We start from the raw sequence: 18,751 nt of genomic DNA, 5'->3' as shown, positions 1-18,751 counted from the left end.
TGTTTTTTTTGTTTTTTTGGGGGTTTTTTTTGTTTTGTTTTTTATTGCCTTGCATGGTCTTGTTTCTTTCCTATCTGCGTTTTAGTGTTCGTTATCAGTGGTGGAATATACTATATGTAAGTACAAAATTTAGGCATCTGTATTTTACTTGAGTACATTTTTAAATGGATACCACTACATTTTTTAACTGGACTGAAAAGTAAAAGTATTTTTTTATTATTGTTTGAAACCTTCTGAAAAGGCCCAAAGGGTAATTTTTAAACCAAGTTTATAGTTTCAGTAAACAAACATGTATTTAAAAAAAAAAAAAAAAAAAAAAAAAAAAAAAAGCTAGAAAAAATGCATTCATTTAGATCAAATCTTTATCAAAATCACTGCATTTGAATCTTCATTAGATCTCAAAATCTGCAAAAAAAATACCTTTTTACACTTTAAGTACATTTTTCAATGGGGACTTTAATACTTTTACTTAAGTATATATATATATATATATATATATATATATATATATATATATATATATATATATATATATATATATATATATATATATATATATTTTTTTTTTTTTTTTTTTTTTTTTTTTTATGTGATATTTTTCCTTGAGTTTTTTTTTGTTTTTTTTTTCCTCCGGTATCTGTACTTTCGTAACAAAATTGAATACTTCTTCCACCACTATGCATTACGCACACCCTTATCTAGGTCATTTCAACTGTGGCATGAATCAAGTTTTCTTTTAACTTCATCTAATCTTCTAAAAGTATTTTCCTATAGTTGCACTGTTGCATTCCAATGTCATCACACACCTAATGGGATCAATGCTTACAATGCAATTTGAAACTACACTGACTCATTTTTCCCACTTTGATAAAAAAAAAAAAAAAAATCTTACCTTATGCATTCCAAGCACCCTAATTATTCACAGTGATGAGTTTATAAGTGCTTTTCACAACTGTGCAGAGTGGAGCAGAGTTTGGTTTGACGGTAAAACTGTCAACAATTTGGATGCTAACTCCGCACTTCTTGATTATCGGACAGTAAAATGCTTTCTAATCAGATGCAGACAGCACACAGTGAACATATTTATCATGTACAGAGCCTATCGCAGCTCCTGTCCTGTGTCTCTCTGGCTGGTTTCCTGCTGGTTCTTGTGGTATTTGGAGCAGAGGAACTGGGATGGAGGAGGTTATTGTGGGCTGCAGTGTGAAAGTAGATCTTAAACTGAGAGACGCTGCATTGGCCCAGACCACTGGCTTGAGTGGAGAGTGCGGTTTGCAAAATACAGAGGACGATACTTACCCTGTCTGCGATGACAGTGTGAAACTTCTTGTAGTGAGAACTTAGCATGGTAAAAAGCTAAAAACATTCGATTATCACAGCAGGGTAGTAGCAGAGTGGTAGCACTTTTTTAAAATTTTCAAAACAAATTTAGTTACACAACATAAAAAGGCAGTAGTTAACAAACACTACATAGACATTAACAGACATCATGTTAACATTCACACACACAGTCACACTCACAAACATCACAATCACATTCACATACATCACACTGACATTTATAAACATCACATTCACAACCATCACATTCACAAACATCACAATCACAAACACTGGCATTCACAAACATCACAATCACATTCACAAACATCACAATCACATTCACAAACATCACAATCATATTCACAAACATCACATTGGCATTCACAAACATCATAATCACATTCGCAAACATCACATTCACAAACATCACAATCACATTCACAAACATCACATTCACAAATCACAATCATATTCACAAACATCACATTGACATTCACAAACATCACATTCACATATCACAATCACATTCACAAACATCACATTGACATTCACAACCATCACATTCACACATCACAATAACATTTACACACATCACAATCACATCCACAAACATCACAATCACATTCACAAACATCACAATCACATACACAACCATAACAATCACATTCACACACACACACACACACATCACAATCATATTCACAACCATCACAATCACATTCACACACATCACACTCACAAACATCACAACTATCACAGTCACATCCACACACATCATAATCACATTCACAAACACCTCAATCACATTCTCAAACATCACATTCACAAACATCCCCATCACATTCACAAACATCCCAATCACATTCACAAACATCACATTCATTAACATCACAATCACATTCACAAACATCACAATCATATTCACACACATCACAATCAAATTCACAAACATCAAACTGACATTCACACACCACAATCACATTCACAAACATCACATTCACACACATCGCATTCATATTCACAAACATCAGAATCACATTCACACATATCACAATCACATTTACAAACCTCAAAATCACATTCACAAACATCACAATCACATTCACAACAAGCACAAGCACATTCACACAAATTGTAATCACATTCACAAACATCACAATCATATTTACACACATCACATTCACAAACGTCACAATCACATTCACAATTATCACAATCACATTTACAAACCTCAAAATCACATTCACAAACATCACATTCACACACATCGCATTCATATTCACAAACATCAGAATCACATTCACACATATCACAATCACATTTACAAACCTCAAAATCACATTCACAAACATCACAATCACATTCACAACAAGCACAAGCACATTCACACAAATTCTAATCACATTCACAAACATCACAATCATATTTACACACATCACATTCACAAACGTCACAATCACATTCACAATTATCACAATGACATGAAGAAACATCACAATCACATTCACACATATCGCAATCACATTCACAAACATCACAATCACAAATAACACATTGACATTCACACACATCACAATCACAAATAACACATTGACATTCACACACATCACAATCACAAATAACACATTGACATTCACACACCTCACAATCACATTTACAAACATCACAATCACAAATATCACATTGACATTCGCACACATTACAATCACGTTTACACACATCATATTCACAAACATCACAATTACATTTACACACGACAATTACATTCACAAACATCACAATCACATTCACAAACATCACAATCACATTCACAACAAGCACAAGCACATTCACACAAATTCTAATCACATTCACAAACATCACAATCATATTTACACACATCACATTCACAAACGTCACAATCACATTCACAATTATCACAATGACATGAAGAAACATCACAATCACATTCACACATATCGCAATCACATTCACAAACATCACAATCACAAATAACACATTGACATTCACACACATCACAATCACAAATAACACATTGACATTCACACACATCACAATCACAAATAACACATTGACATTCACACACCTCACAATCACATTTACAAACATCACAATCACAAATATCACATTGACATTCGCACACATTACAATCACGTTTACACACATCATATTCACAAACATCACAATTACATTTACACACGACAATTACATTCACAAACATCACAATCACATTCACAAACATCACAATCACATCCACACACATCATAATCACATCCACACACGTCACAGTCACATTCGTACACATCACATTTAACATCACAATTTACCGATGACTATTAACATCAAAAAATAATTGATTCAGTTTTAACGGATAGGTGTGCAACATCTGACTTATTAATAGCATTAAGGGGAATATGCTGGGGTCAGACATTATAAAATGAGAGAGACTTAGACAGATAACACTAAGGTTACATAAGAGAGAGATAGAGAAAAGAGTGGTTAGCCCTGAGTTCTGTTTCTGGACCAGACTGTTTAAATTGGGATTTTTACCTCATATCTTCATTGGTTTCTTCAGAGTGTTCCATTTACCTAAAAAAAACATGTCAGTCCAGCCCAGCTCTTTCCAGATCTAACACACAAACCCTTAAAATCTGTCACATGTATGTTTTCCAAAATTTCCAGTGTAATTCCCATCAGGAGACGCATAATCCCTCAATCCCAATCAGGAGTTAAAACTAAATGTTGCGATGTTTAAATCAGTAGCTAAATATTTCTAGACTAATAAAAGGGACATTTTTTAAACTAAATTTTAATAGAAAAGTTTCATGTATTTTCAGTTCTTTTGTAGTTCTTTCATGATTTATGAAGCAATGTGTTGCTAATGACTTTTCATTCAGCAGGTTTCTAAATTATTATAATGATTCGATAAAATATACTTCAAACATGTGTAATATTTGTACTGCAAATATACTGGCCAGTTATTATGACTGCTGCAGATTTTATAAATGAAATACAAATGTTGGCTTCAGAAATGATATTCAGAAATTACAATTATTTTAAAATATACCTTTCTACCTCTGAAGCTTACAGAACAGAAATATCCCATAGGCTTTTGTGTAAGTCCAATCAGTGGTATTGTGTCCAGTGCGTGCTCTTTCATTCTGTTCTGCAGAGACACAGATGCAGTGATAACAGAGACACGGAGAGACAGGGGACACGTCACAGGACAGATGGTGCAGGGGCTGGTCCACTTGAGATAACATCTACCTCCACAGCTCCACCTCTACAGTCTACTGTAGCCCAGCAGAGCCAAGAACAGCTAACACGGTATGAAGAAACATAGTCTAAGGGTGGTTTCACACTTGTCCTGGTTTGGTAGTTTGATGATACTGCTCTAGTTCTGGTCCAGTCCTGGTTTAGTTCCAGGTCTAGTCCCAGTTTATTCGCAGTTTTGATGTGGTGTGTGTACGAGCAAATGAACTTCATGTGATTTTTTAAATAAATATTTCTACTTAATATTTTGATTACATTGAAATCATTTGCTAATAATGATATGTAATTTCAATAGGGTCATTATTATTATTATTATTATATTGTTGTTGTTGCTGTTGTTGATGTTGTCGATGTTGTTGATGTTGCTATTGTTGATGTCATTTTTATTTTATTTATTTATTATTTGTTTATGTTTTTCTGAAGTAAACATTGTCATAACATGCTAAGTTTACAACAAAATTAGTAAATCCAACCTGATCTGGTGCAAAACTGTTTGTGGGCTGACCTGCTAAGTAAATGAATAGATATAATACAGTACAATGGATAAACGCAGCATTTATTAACGCCATATGAAGAGTTGACTAACAAAACCTGCCAAAAATTGCTAAAAAAGTGTTTTCCTTTTTTTACCACCTTCTAGAGATATTAGCAATCACAGCAATGTATAGTGCATTTTATAAATAAGGAATGGAATTATATTTTGACAGTAGTAAAATATATTTGGCTTTTGAAAATATTGCTTTTTCAAATGGCTCTTATCTGTTTTTGGTAAATGAACTCTTCACATAATGAGTTATAGTTTACTGTAAAACTATGTTGATTTGGAAGGCATTACTGTCCGTTCTGTTTGTGGTAATAATTGTGTGTGAGAACTGATAATGCTGATGATATAAGATGAGTTATAATAGAGCATTACAATAGTGAAATATGCAAAAAAAAGATGCAATAGCCACACTGATCAAAGGAACATGGCGTATGTACATATATGTGCATATCATATGGACTACACATAGACCTGTCATGATGGTACATTTTGGAGCATTGTCTGTGTTGCTATAGAGATGTACTGCAATGGGTGATAGTATTGGGGCTGCTTTGTGCCAGTGATAATTTTTGCGATGGGTCGATGTAGTAATTAAGCTCAACAAGTCTGTCTGCCCTCCTACCTCCTTTATGTCCTCGTAAGTTGTTGGTGATGTTGTATCTAAAAAAAATAATAATAATAATAATAATAATAATGATAAAGAACATGGCGAATCTTTATTCTGCAAGACCACCAGAGGAGACGATCGCCCCAGTGCATAGGTATAGTAGTGGTGCAGTGTACACAGGTATGTTCTGCACCATTAAAACATAAGGTTCTCTTCAGATCAACTGTGAAGGTCGTTGCATTCAGCTGTGATTCTGCCCCATCTGTCATCTGCCTTCCCCTCCCAATCTCCCTACCCCCACCTCACCACCACCCCACACACACACACACACACACACGATGAAAATATACAAGTTATGCAGTATGGGGAGGAAAATCCTTACAAAACACATCACCAATTTATTTATATCTGATTGGACTTTTTACTCCCAATTTAACTTTCAAGGCCAATGGCAATAATTAGTCCCTAATTCCATTACGAATATTCCAGAATGACGAAAAATCTGGATCGTTGCCACAGTGATTAACAATTTAGAACAAAATATATTTGGAATATGCAAAATTCCTAAAATGTTGCACATACCAGGAAGCTGAAACGCATGAATTGCAAAAGTGCACTTGAAGTTATGAAAGCTATTAGAGGAACAGTTGTCATGGAAACAAGCGATCACTGAAGTAAATAAAATAAACATTATGTACTTATTTGCATATCACAATACAACACTAAACCTGCAATACACTGAAAATGAAATATTCTTGTGGTCTAATATAGCCACCCTAGTGTGCTTGTTAGCGCTGCGGCGTGCTAGCTTACAGTTAGCTGCTCTCTCTCTTGTCCTGAGTGAGACCGGAGCTTTGATCAGTCCGCGAGGTGTCAGATGTCGGCCATGTTTGTTTGCAGAGTGGAGGAGGCTACCTGTGTAATTGCCTCTAACGAAGTGACTTGTTTTGATTTGAGCTGAAATCTAATCCACAGACGGGATAAAGATGTGAAACAGAGCCGGTCTAGTGTGAGGCGGACCACGGCTGTGTCTGCTTAGAGTGACTCAGGAAGTTTACACCGCACTGGATCAGAGGTAGTTTTTGGCTTGCAACTGTGGTCCGTAATTTTCTTATTTTACAAAGTTATCAATCAGTCCCTCACACTTGAACTAACACTCTACATTTTACACCAATATTAAGATGATGCTAAAATATATGAGTAAACCCCAAGTTGTTATGCAAGTAAACGATTTATTACCTCAAAGTAATAATTCCAGTAAGAGTTAAAGTAGGAGGAACTTATCAAGATTAATATTTGATTTATGATTTGAAGTTATAGCAAAAATTTGACTATCTGAAGAAGCGGATCAAGAACACATACGCTCAGATGAGTTAATATTACTCACAGTGTGTAAGGGAAATCAAAACTTTTAGTTGTAAGAGCACTGCTATGGACGATGGAGAAGTAAATTAATAAATAATGTAGCAGATTATCCTCTTTTCAAAGTGATAGGATTAAGGATTTCAGAACAAGATGTGATCTATTTGTTTTCCCAGTACATTTTATTGAGTACATTTCTATATTTAATTTAACTTAATTTATTTACTTATTTGGTTGGGACAATGCATGTTAATGAACAGGCATGATTCAACATGAATGTAGACACACCGGTTTATAGCCAAAGCCTAATTTTCATCCATTGTCCCAAGGGCTGGGGTCACAGAAGGGTCAAAATAAAAATATACAAAATAAATATTTTGTACAAACAGTCATCATTTGAACAAAAAGATGACATGAACAACCTCACCCAATATAAAACATGCTCATGAATGCATGTTATAGCGCTTAGCATTTTATTTTTCCAGTCGGATGTAACTGTTTTCATCTGTATCAAAACACAATTGCACTTATCAATCAGGTATGTAGGCAAGAACTTCCATAATAACAGGGAGTAGTGTTGTCAAGACTCGATTTTGATCCTAAGTAATTCACTCAGTACTCGATATCAATTACCATATCACTATGAAGATAAACCATGCTCCTTTTTTAGTACTAGATCATAATTTTCATACACGAAATGTTCAGATGAAGCTCAAAATGACACTAAAACTATTCAAGAAACCTCACATTTTGTCCTGTTAATGTGATTATGAACACTTGCTCAAATGAGTATCTAGTTTTGACATTAGTTTTAGCATTGATTAGTTACTGATTTTTGATATTTTTGACAACCCTAAAGACAATAAGTAAAAATATATTCTGTGAAGTACTGATTTTGAGTACTTTTACTTTCAGTTAGCCCTTGTTTGTGTTCATTTAGATGTAACAGTGCGTTCACTATCTCCCATCTCCTGTTGTACCTTTCAAATCGCTTCATGGCCGACTCCCCGGGCTCAGAGTTGAACGCTGTACACACATTTTTTTGCTTGAGTCCTGGCAGCTGCTCAGAAAACCTCAAAGTGAATGTTGTTGGCAGGAGGCAGCACACTTCACCTCTGCCTTCGTCCTGTTTTCCACTCTCTCCTCTCGGCAAAATCAACAGGGGTACCGGCATTTGATGGGGAATTTATAACATGATTCCAAAATTCCCAGGAACACTGTGAAAAGTAGTGATGGGACTTACGGCTCTTTTATGAGATCCGAATCTTTTGGAGCCGTTCGTTTCAAAAGACTGGCTCTTTTACTATTTATTTATATGACAGAAGCCAATGTGAGAACTCATTTTAACTACAAACTAATTACAGAGAGAAACGGCCAAGGCTTAAATTTGTTTAAAGTGGTTCAAACTGAGAGTGGGGGTGTGTTTACCTTTTAGAATTATGCATAATCTAAATAAAACCTCTCGCTACAGTATTAATAATTTTCAAACTAACTATTATTACGATGCCAAATATGTATTTTTGTGCACAAAGCTCTCACTTATGTTGCTTGCTCTACTTCTGTGCCGATTCTTGTGTTGGTTCAGCATTAATCAGTGTAAAATTCATACAAATTAGAAAGAAAAAGATTAGACTCTTTTCAAAAATAAGATCCGGATCCAACTTCTCACGTTAAGGTCGCGTTAAAATAGCTGACTCGTTCATGAATGTCACAAAAAGTCCAGTTTTGTAAATCTCATGCACTTTGCACAAGGTCTAACTTATGACACACACAGAAACACATATACACACAAACACATGATTAAAATATATATGTTATAATAAAATAATACAAATATCATTATCTGGCAATTTTGTGGAGTTGTTGATATAACTTGAGCAGCAATTATTACAGTTTTCAGTTTTTGTGAAGCAAAATAACTCAATAATGAAAGCGGTTTGAGAAGTGGAGGATCGCAAGTTCAAGGTCAGGTTGACATTTCATTACTAAATGCTGAGGGAACTACTTTACAACTGATTATAAAAATGTAGTATCATCAGATTTAAACTGTTTGAAAGATTATAAAAATGTTCATATATTAACATTTCGAGTGGGAGCAGCTGTCACATGACCTCTCCACTGTCTCACCCACAGCCGACTCCTGCAGATGGAGATATAAAGGTGGAGTGTTTATTTTCTCTTTTCTCTAAAGAACAGGAGCCATGTTGGATCCACCACATGAGGGCTGAGGGTACATCCTTCATCCTCTCCCTCCTCTCCTTCTCTCTCCTTTGTTTCCTCCTCTGCTTCTCTCCTTCTCTCACCCCTCTCTCCTTGTCTCCCTTCTACCCTCATCTCTTTCTCTCCCTCCTCTCTCCCTGGCTCCTTTGTTTCCTCCTCTGCTCCTCTGATCCCTCTCTTCTTCTCTCCCTTCTGCCCTCATCTCTTTCTCTCCCTCCTCTCCCCCTCTTTCCTCTCTTCCCTTTTCTCCTTCCTCTCTCTTCCTCACCCTCCTCTTCTCTCACTCTTCTCCCCTTCTCTCCCTCCTCACCCTCCTATCTCCTCATACGGATCCCATTGAAGAGCTGTTCACGTGGTGGATGTTTTAAGAATGAGGTTTTAACCAGATGCAAAAGCACCAGATCGCGCCTGTGAGATCAAACCAGGACACCAGCAGAGCCCCTCACACCAGACGCCCGGGTAGATGAAATGTTTACAAATGAAAACAAGAATTTGTGTTTACCTCTGTATTTATTTTCTTTCATTTATCTATTTAATAAAGTGTTTCATAAAGTGTTTAATAAAGAATTGTTTTATGCATGGCTAAATTCAGATTCTGCAGTCCTACTATTTGTGCATGTCCAAGGTCCACACCTGACCCGTCCTGCGACCCGCCAGGCCCGCGCGCCGCATTCCTCGTGCGCTCTTTTCATAAACATCCTAAAAACCCGAGCGCGAGGGCAGGAAGCGCGCGGCCACAGGAAGTCCACTTTTTCAAACGACACTATATGAGTTCAGTGACTTTGCAGAGGATTTGGGCCTGTCATTTTGCTTGCATGTGTTATTATAATTATTATAATTATTATAATTATTATTATTATTATTATTATTATTATTATTATTGGATATTTTTATTTCACTTTAAAAACAGAGTGCAGATTTTGCGTTATAATTATGCACTTTGCCAATTCGTGAGGGTTACATCGCCATCTTATTTTTTATTTAATGTAGTAATAGATAGTAGAGCAAGGGTTTTACGCTTTTATTTTGATGTATGTGTTTTTATTTGTATGCGTTTCCTGTGTTTTTATTGTGCAATGCATGTTTTGTTGTTGTTGTTGTTGTTGTTGTTGTTGTTGTTGTTTTGTTTTGTTTTTATCCAGTGCCTGCCGCACTTTATACTGCACTTAGCACGTTAATTGAGCACACCTGTGGAACCGTTATATTGGCTGATGGAGGAGGACGACGGAGAGACGCACGGGGGACGTATGGGGAAACAGTGCAGCAGGGCAGAGTAGCGACAGTTTTGGAGCTGAGACGACGCACACGCACCGGGGACCACGGGCACGCTGGGACTACGAGTGTTACGAGGAGACACACGCAGGGGCTTGCCAGTCCGGTGAGAAACGTGAAATAGTGGTAACACTTGACGGAGAGTAACCTAAGGCTATAGCAGTTATTTGGGGCGCACACTGCCGTCTTTTATGATCCGCGTAGGTGTCCCACGTGCCAGAGCCAGCGAGAGGAGGATCGGGACTAGTGAGAGAGTCTAACGCGGATCACATGCAGGGGCAGGGAATAACTCTGCTTCCCGTGTAAGTATTATAGCAGCACTCACCATCGTAGGCTAAGGCCTGGATGTCCCGTACTCTTTCGTGCTGGCCTTTGTGTTCTGCATTTCACAGGTGACCTGGTGTGTGTGTGACCGAGGGGGACCCGGAGAAGAGCTTCTCGTTTGGCAGAAAGATTCACTTCACTGCACTTTTGCTCCAGACTGGAGCCTTTTTAACGAATATAGAACCATTTTATCAGTTTTAGCCCACTTAGTTGTTACTGACACTTTTTTTAATCCATGGACTTTAAACCATGTTGTTGGCATTTAAAAAAATCTTTTTTAATCAAAAAATGTTTCTAATAAATTGTGCAGCTGAACTGGCCCCGCTCTTGTCCTTCTTGGCAACATTAAACTGCGCTCTCACCCGGTCATTAATCACCTTTACAATAACTTCCGGTTTCATTCATACCATTTACAACACATTTCCATAACCCCTCACGTGTTATTACAGAACTAACACGTATTGGATAGAATTGGCCTTTAAACACGCGAATACAAGTGGAATTCATCATTGCGTGGCCAATGTGTAACCTTCCTCTTGGCTTTATTGTGGTCGTATAAAACTATTTTAATCTTGTTAAGGAGATTTTCCCCATCATCCAAATGCGGCTTAGGACCGGTTCGGGTTTCACTTTGTTTTGTTTACGGATTCTGCACGCGCCAGTTTACAATTTTGTTGTGACAGACGCGCGTGACCACAGCCAGAGAGTTTGCAGTGCAGAAACGTGACGCAAACCTAACTCAAAAACTATACAATCTCATAATGAGGCCTTTGGTCATTTGGTCTTGACCCAAAATTGGGGCGTTAAAATGTAAAAAGCCTTGTTTGAAAAGCGACAGTATAACTGCTCAAAACAAATTGTAACGCATTTCTACTAAGTGTATATTATATATATGGGGTTCACAAATATTCCCTGGTGCACAAAATTGGTACGCAACTGCCGTAATCTAGTTCACGCACTTTATCCACAAAAACCTCTGTGATGGCCTAGTCAAATGTTGAATAAGAAAACATATAAATCACAACAGACAGTTAGTCACATTGAATTGTGGTTCTGTTGCGGAAGAGTCTACAACCTCACTGTGGAATAACAACAGACAAGACGCATAATCAAGACTGAAGTTAAATAAGTCAAATTGACCAAAGAAATGGCATATATTGTTTTATTTTTAAACTACAATGAGCTGCAAATGAACTCTTTGATGCATTAGCCTCTTTCCTCTACTCACTTTTTCCTCCAGTTTTTACGCACAGCATCTTACACTATATATCTTTACGCACGGCATGGCCATTATGCTCAGTGGGTTTTTAAACCGTGTTGGGCCCACTGAGAAATTGTATTCTATTAATTAGCCACTGGATGATGTCATGTTGAAACTAAGTCAAATCCTTAATAGTTGTGTTGAGCTTACGGAATCGCTGTCGGTCTTAAACTTGTGAAAAAGACATAAAAACAAGCGCTAACAGGGCGCTGTAAGGCCTGAAAGCGTGAGTGCGTGGTAATTGCACGTTGAGAGATGGTTCGCGGTGATGTGAGCGCTCCTCAGCTGCTGCGGATGGCGGGGAAGAGCGAGCTGCAGGCGGGGTGCGGGGTGATGACACACATGCCAATGCTGTTCCACCTGCGGAGCCTCGGAGCGCAGAAAATACAGTCCCAGAGAAGCCCAGGGGAGCCGCATGGGTGGCCCGGAGAAATGGACACCTCTCCTCGCGCCTCCATTCTCATCGTAGGCTAATTAAACAACAGCAGACTGGTCCTCGATTTATGAACATGTGGCCACGTTCATGTCCTTGGGTTTGTAATAGAAAAAGGAGAGCACGTTCTACTTCAGCTAAATATATCTCAATAATTTGGCATATTTTAGTGCGTCCAATTGTTGAAGAAAAACGCAACATGTAGAATTCTTCTTCTAGGGAATAATGGAGGTGGTTATTTCAGTTTAAATGTATTGCGTATTGTTTTATAGATGTATTTGTTTATAGTCAGAAAAAACAGCCCCTTTTCTGACGCCCTTAAAGCCAAAAAGATTAATTTATTATAAGTTGTGTTTTATTAACGTGGATTTGTAATATTATACTATTATTCTATACAACATTATTGCTAGTTGCTTCCATTTCATTTTCTATGTGTTTCACTGTGTAAAGTCCAGCGGTTTTGAATGTATGATTGAGTGAATAATAGCATTTGTAAGGACACTTTTTATGAATGCTGTTAAAAATCATAACAAAAACATTTTCATACAAACTAACAGTTTACAAATAGTTATTTTTTATTCGAATCATGAAATAATGTACTTGCCTATTATTTAGCTACTTTTACGCACAGTCTCAGTAATTGTTTACATGTCAAAATGAGTAGATAATGGAAGCTGGTGTGCCACTTTTACGCACAGTATGTAATCGACTTTAAGCTTAGTTAGCTTAGGTTTTTTTTTTTTTCATTCACAGCCATATACTTTCTATGTTCACAGCAAACAGTCAGAGGCGGAACTCGTGCGCACAAATCACAAGGCTTTACGTCGCTGAGCGCGGAGCACGGGCGCAGGAGCAGCCTGTCACTGCAGACACAGGGAAGGGGAGGGATTCACAATCACAAACCACAACTAGAGTAGCGCCTCCATCAGAAACTAAAAATCTTCACAAGAAGTGGATCTAGTGCGCATACCATTGTGAAGTGCCGATGTAAGGAATCCAACGCGCTGTTTACAAAAAGATTGCAGTGGATTTGTAACTTCAATTGTCGTTTACTGAGTTTTCTGCATCTGGACTTTCTATGGTTTTGGAGTCAGAAATGATGGCTACTTATCAAAGCCCGGAGGAGGAGGCTATGGCGTTGATGATCCATGACACGAATACGACCAAAGAGAAAGAACGAACCAAAGAGGAGCCGGTGCAGGACAAGAGCGTAGAGAAGCCGGATCCGACCCAAAAGCCACCATACTCCTACGTGGCCCTCATCGCCATGGCGATCCGCGAGAGCTCCGAGAAGCGCCTCACGCTGTCCGGTATCTACCAATACATCATCAGTAAGTTCCCCTTTTATGAAAAGAACAAGAAGGGATGGCAAAATAGCATCCGTCACAACCTGAGCCTCAACGAGTGCTTCATAAAAGTTCCGCGGGAAGGCGGTGGCGAGAGAAAGGGGAACTACTGGACACTGGACCCGGCCTGTGAGGACATGTTCGAGAAGGGAAACTATCGCAGAAGGCGCAGGATGAAGCGCCCGTTCAGACCTCCGCCAACTCACTTCCAACCTGGTAAGTCGCTGTTTGGAGGCGACGGCTACGGTTATCTCTCCCCACCCAAGTACCTGCAGACCGGTTTTATGAACAACTCGTGGTCCCTCGGCCAGCCACCTGCCCCGATGTCCTACGCGTCCTGTCAAATGGCCAGCGGCAACGTGAGTCCGGTCAACGTCAAGGGGCTGTCTGCGCCTTCTTCCTACAATCCTTATTCACGAGTGCAGAGCATGGCGCTGCCCAGCATGGTGAACTCTTACAACGGCATGAGTCACCACCATCATCCCGCGCACCCCCATCACACTCAGCAGCTCAGCCCGGCCACAGCTGCGCCGCCCCCGGTCTCATCCAGCAACGGCGCCGGGCTCCAGTTTGCCTGCTCCCGCCAGCCCTCGGAGCTCTCCATGATGCATTGCTCGTACTGGGAACACGAGACCAAACACTCGGCCTTACACACGAGGATTGATATATAGTCTGAGCGCTCTTGAATGAGAGTAATTCCTGTAATTTCAAAACAACCATCGGACTATTTGAAGAGACTTTCTGGCGTGTTGTTTGTGTCTGACACACGACGCAGCTGGGAGTTTTATGCACATCAATTCAAAGTCAAAAGATAAAATAAATACTAAACGCTACAAATCTCACGCGGACGCACTACATTCAGAGGCTTTTCAGGCCCCAGTGATTGATTTAAATTTGTGTCATTGTACAGTTTAAACAGGGATTTACTTTGACGGTGTGTTACTCATGTGCGTAATGGTTTTCTCAAGTTTACGCACGGCATTTACGTCCATTTGCCAAAGTTACTAGAATCCCCAGTGCCTTAATTATCTCAATGCCTTATGATATGACTGAACCAAAGTTTATTTAACCCGCCACTAACCTCAGTTTTGACGGACTTATAACAACAGGGAACAATTACACATTGACTCAGACAGGGTTTTTGAGCTCCACAAGCTTCTTTTGTATGTCCAGTGCGATGCAGACGGCGCCAGGTTTTCTGTATGTTTTGATTATTATTTTTTATAAAAGTGATTAGTTATTTGTCTCATTCATGTTGGGGCCATGTTTTATCTTAGCACTTTTCGCTCTTTTTTAGTTTTGTGAATTTCTAAATAAACTTGTATTTCATAAAATATTACAGTGATCTGTTTTATGCTTTAGACTCCAATGCCATTGCTTTATATTAAAAACAGAAAAGGACTTTTGTCACCCTGGAATGTTGGGATTATCAAGACTTTCTTTTTAATCTGTTTAATCGTAGCTTTATGACCTTTTCAACATTTATTTTATCAACACGCGGGTCTTGTAGCTATGGAAACGTAAAGCAAATACTATAACACCAAATAGTGGAAAAATAATGTCTCATTTGAAGCATAGATAGGATAGCGTAAATTCAAGGCCTAAATGGAAATTTTACAAATATGGCGCCTCAGCAATCACTTTTGTTTTGTGTTTATAGCGATATAGCAGCGATCAACGTATAGTCCATTTTGTGTGCGTCTGCCTCTCTTAAAAATAAGAATCATGTTGAACCAAATGTATTAGGCTTACAATACATTGGTATTGTGTTTTATTGTTAATTTCGCCCAAGTTTCCATGATCAGATTAGCATCTTGTTACTGTGAGGCTTTTCACTGCAGTGAGCAATACTTCAGATTATAGTCTGCAGGAGAGTTATACGTTTTACTGAACAATTTGTCAAAGGTTTCCACTAATACTTCTACTACTACTGACAATAATCATACGATGCAATATGATGCAGTGAACCTCTCGTGCGCCTCAGAATCATAAAGGAAATCAAGACAAAGGAGGGAAGCGCGTTAAAATAATAAAACAAGCAGCTAAACCAGAGCCAACTGTGACGTCACTCACACTGTTCATTTTGATGCGCAAAGACAAATCACTAAAGAAAAGCGTTAAGTGTCGCGGACTGGACAGCTCCTCCTTCGTGTTTCAGATCCCCGTATGATCCCTCTGTATTTGCCCGAGGCCTTTTAGAACAAGACCCATGTCTTATTTTGCCTATTGCTGCGCATACGACTGTGGTCTAAGCCGTAGGTGCAGTCTACATGTTGGCTTCATCTGTGGGCACATTTGGTTCAGTTGACATGCCCATTTCATTCGTTTTTCAGACTATACACGGAATACAGAATTAGAACTGTGTTTGTAGCCAGGAGCTTCCTGCAGACTGCGTCTGTTCAATTAGCCTAAATATTAAAATCTAAACATTTCAGAAAGCACATTTTACATTTTAAAATGAACCAAAAACTTGATACTGCGCATATTTTTAATGTCTGATTGTATTTACATCATGAAAGCAATACCTTCTAGGCTGGTACAGTCAACACCATAGTTTTGTTTTTTTCTTTTGTTTTTTATGCAAAATGATAGGATTACGTTGTTTTATTGAAACGCATATTTTACTAGTTATTTGTTTTCTTGAAACCTTTGTATTGCGTTGCAAATATTTACAGTAATGACTACGAAGTGTCATCAAACTAGTCCGATATATTTTAACTGACACTTTTCCATCCTCCCGAGGCCCCAGTGTGGTTGTATTCTCTGCTTCCTCGCATTAATGTTTTGTAAACAATACGCAGATAAGGGCGCCTTTGAAAGGCACGTTTGTAATAAACATTCTCCCAAAAATAACAAATACAAACGTTGTACATGAAATAATGTTTTTTCGAGTGTAACTAACCTTTTTGTAAACTGGACTGAACGACACGTTTGGGAGCTGGTCCTAATTTGACTCCGGTCTCCGGGACAAATAAACATTGGACTAAAAGAGCAAATCTGGATCCATTATGATTTCCGTTTGAATGGACCTCGTGCGTAAAGTACTGAAGAAAAGTAATTTGACCCGTTTTTTTCTTCACTGACTGCATTTTTCTTATGGATTGATATTCACATTTGTGACCTCAAAATACGTGTCGACATAATCAGACTGCAGGGTTTGTGCATAAAACTCAAGTTCGAGCTAAACTGGACCTATTTGTGTTGAATCTTTGATACAACAAATACAAATTACAAGTATTTCAATACAAAGGCCAAACATAAAATGCCTCATACATTGTCCAAATATATATATAGGTCAATATATAACGCGGCATCTTTGAACACAAATCGTGCGTAAAGATACAAGTGTGTGAGTTGGGTGACTCGGGTGAGAATGAGATTGACAGATATATATTTTGCATAGTTTATAGAATAGTTTTTACATTGTTGTCTGTCGTGTGGCATTAAGGGCCACGGCAGCCATATTTGAGTAATTTTACGCCTATATTTCTTATTAAATGGTATTTTATTTAATATCGCGCGCTTTTGTCTTTTTGGTCTTATAAATTACAATATATTTTCTTTGTAAATTGAAATTGAATTTGAAATGACTACAGCTAAACCTAAAACACGGTCCCTGAACTGCAAAGCCAAATCTTGTTTCTCAGTAAGGTCCGGCAAAGTCTGTGCTCTGCTCTTGCAATGATTTTTGCATAAGAAGCGCAGATTTGGCGCCGCACGTTTCCAGCCATTTTACGCAGAAGCTGCTCTGAATGACCTGATTGTATCCTTTGTTGTGTGCTCACAGATGACAGATTATGATCAACACGTCGAACGAGGTCAAGTCATTGTAAGAGCAATGCATTTGACTGTTGACGCGCGCGCCGCCTGTACCTGCTCTGCACGCTCCACGGGGCCCCGGCGATGCGACCCGGCCGGTCAAGTCCCAGGCAGGTTGCTGGTTTCCCAATGTCTCACACAATTGAATTCTTGGCATTCTTCGTGATGTTTAAGAGCGAAGAACGGCAGTTTCCAACTCAGAACGGCGCATCACTCGACCCCATTCAAGCGCAGAGTCGGGGTCACCACTGTTTAGTATACAACCGCTCCAAACAGGAAAATATGCACACATTTGATTTGCAGAAAATCCGGTCATTGTTCAAAATCAGTGTGATTTTTTTTCCCGTTTCTGTTTTGAGGCGTGCAGGTTACAGTAGCCTGTTACCATATTCACTGGTGTTTATTTTGTAGAGCGCGCTCTTGGGAACATCTCCAACGTAATCACACTGCCACAGCGATCTACGTGTTGTTTTCAATCACCAAAGATTTGTATCTTAATGACGACCTGATGAAACAATGGAAGATGTACAATCATTTTCATAACCCAAAATAATAGCGTTGACATGCGGCCAGCGCTTATAAATAGTATGAATGGGACCCGTCTGTCTAGTTAAGGCTGTGGTTATTAATAAAGGCGAGTGTGATGTACCGGAGAAGAACAGAGACGGTATTCACATGGAGCAGTGCGCGCGCCGTGACCTCCTAATGCCCCCGCGCTCTGCCCTCGCGCTCTGCAGACTCAAGTATCACGCGGCCCTCTCCAGCAGCTCTCGCTCTGACTTTGACCTTCACAGGAAAGAGGTTGGGTTTTCGTGTTAATTATCATTTCAAACAATGTGCTGAGTGCTGCTAATAACCCGTAACATGTTTATTCTAATAGGTCAGGGTATTCGAGTAGCACTTTGATTACTGCCACGTACTCTTTACTTCAAATTACAATACCTCAAAATAGTAGGAATACTTTTAT

General features: G+C 38.6%; 2 protein-coding genes across 2 annotated transcripts in view; both read left to right on the top strand.

Moving 5' to 3' along the window:
* Positions 1-8,482: 8,482 nt before the first annotated feature.
* Positions 8,483-18,751, top strand: part of pik3cb (phosphatidylinositol-4,5-bisphosphate 3-kinase, catalytic subunit beta) — a 109,427-nt gene continuing 99,158 nt past the window's right edge. Inside the window, exon 1 of the mRNA XM_055226210.1 lies at positions 8,483-8,488. The gene's annotated coding sequence lies outside the window, so the exon portion shown is untranslated. The remainder of the gene's footprint in view (positions 8,489-18,751) is intronic.
* On the top strand, positions 13,508-14,775 carry foxl2a (forkhead box L2a). The gene has a single exon (XM_033977295.2). The coding sequence runs from the start codon at positions 13,698-13,700 to the stop codon at positions 14,634-14,636; it is 939 nt and encodes a 312-aa protein (XP_033833186.1). The 5' UTR covers positions 13,508-13,697; the 3' UTR covers positions 14,637-14,775.

This window comes from Periophthalmus magnuspinnatus, chromosome 13, assembly GCF_009829125.3.
Source record: "Periophthalmus magnuspinnatus isolate fPerMag1 chromosome 13, fPerMag1.2.pri, whole genome shotgun sequence".
NCBI lineage: Eukaryota > Metazoa > Chordata > Actinopteri > Gobiiformes > Gobiidae > Periophthalmus > Periophthalmus magnuspinnatus.
The sequence above is the reverse complement of the archived record's forward strand: the minus strand, read 5'-3'. Positions and strand labels throughout refer to the sequence as shown.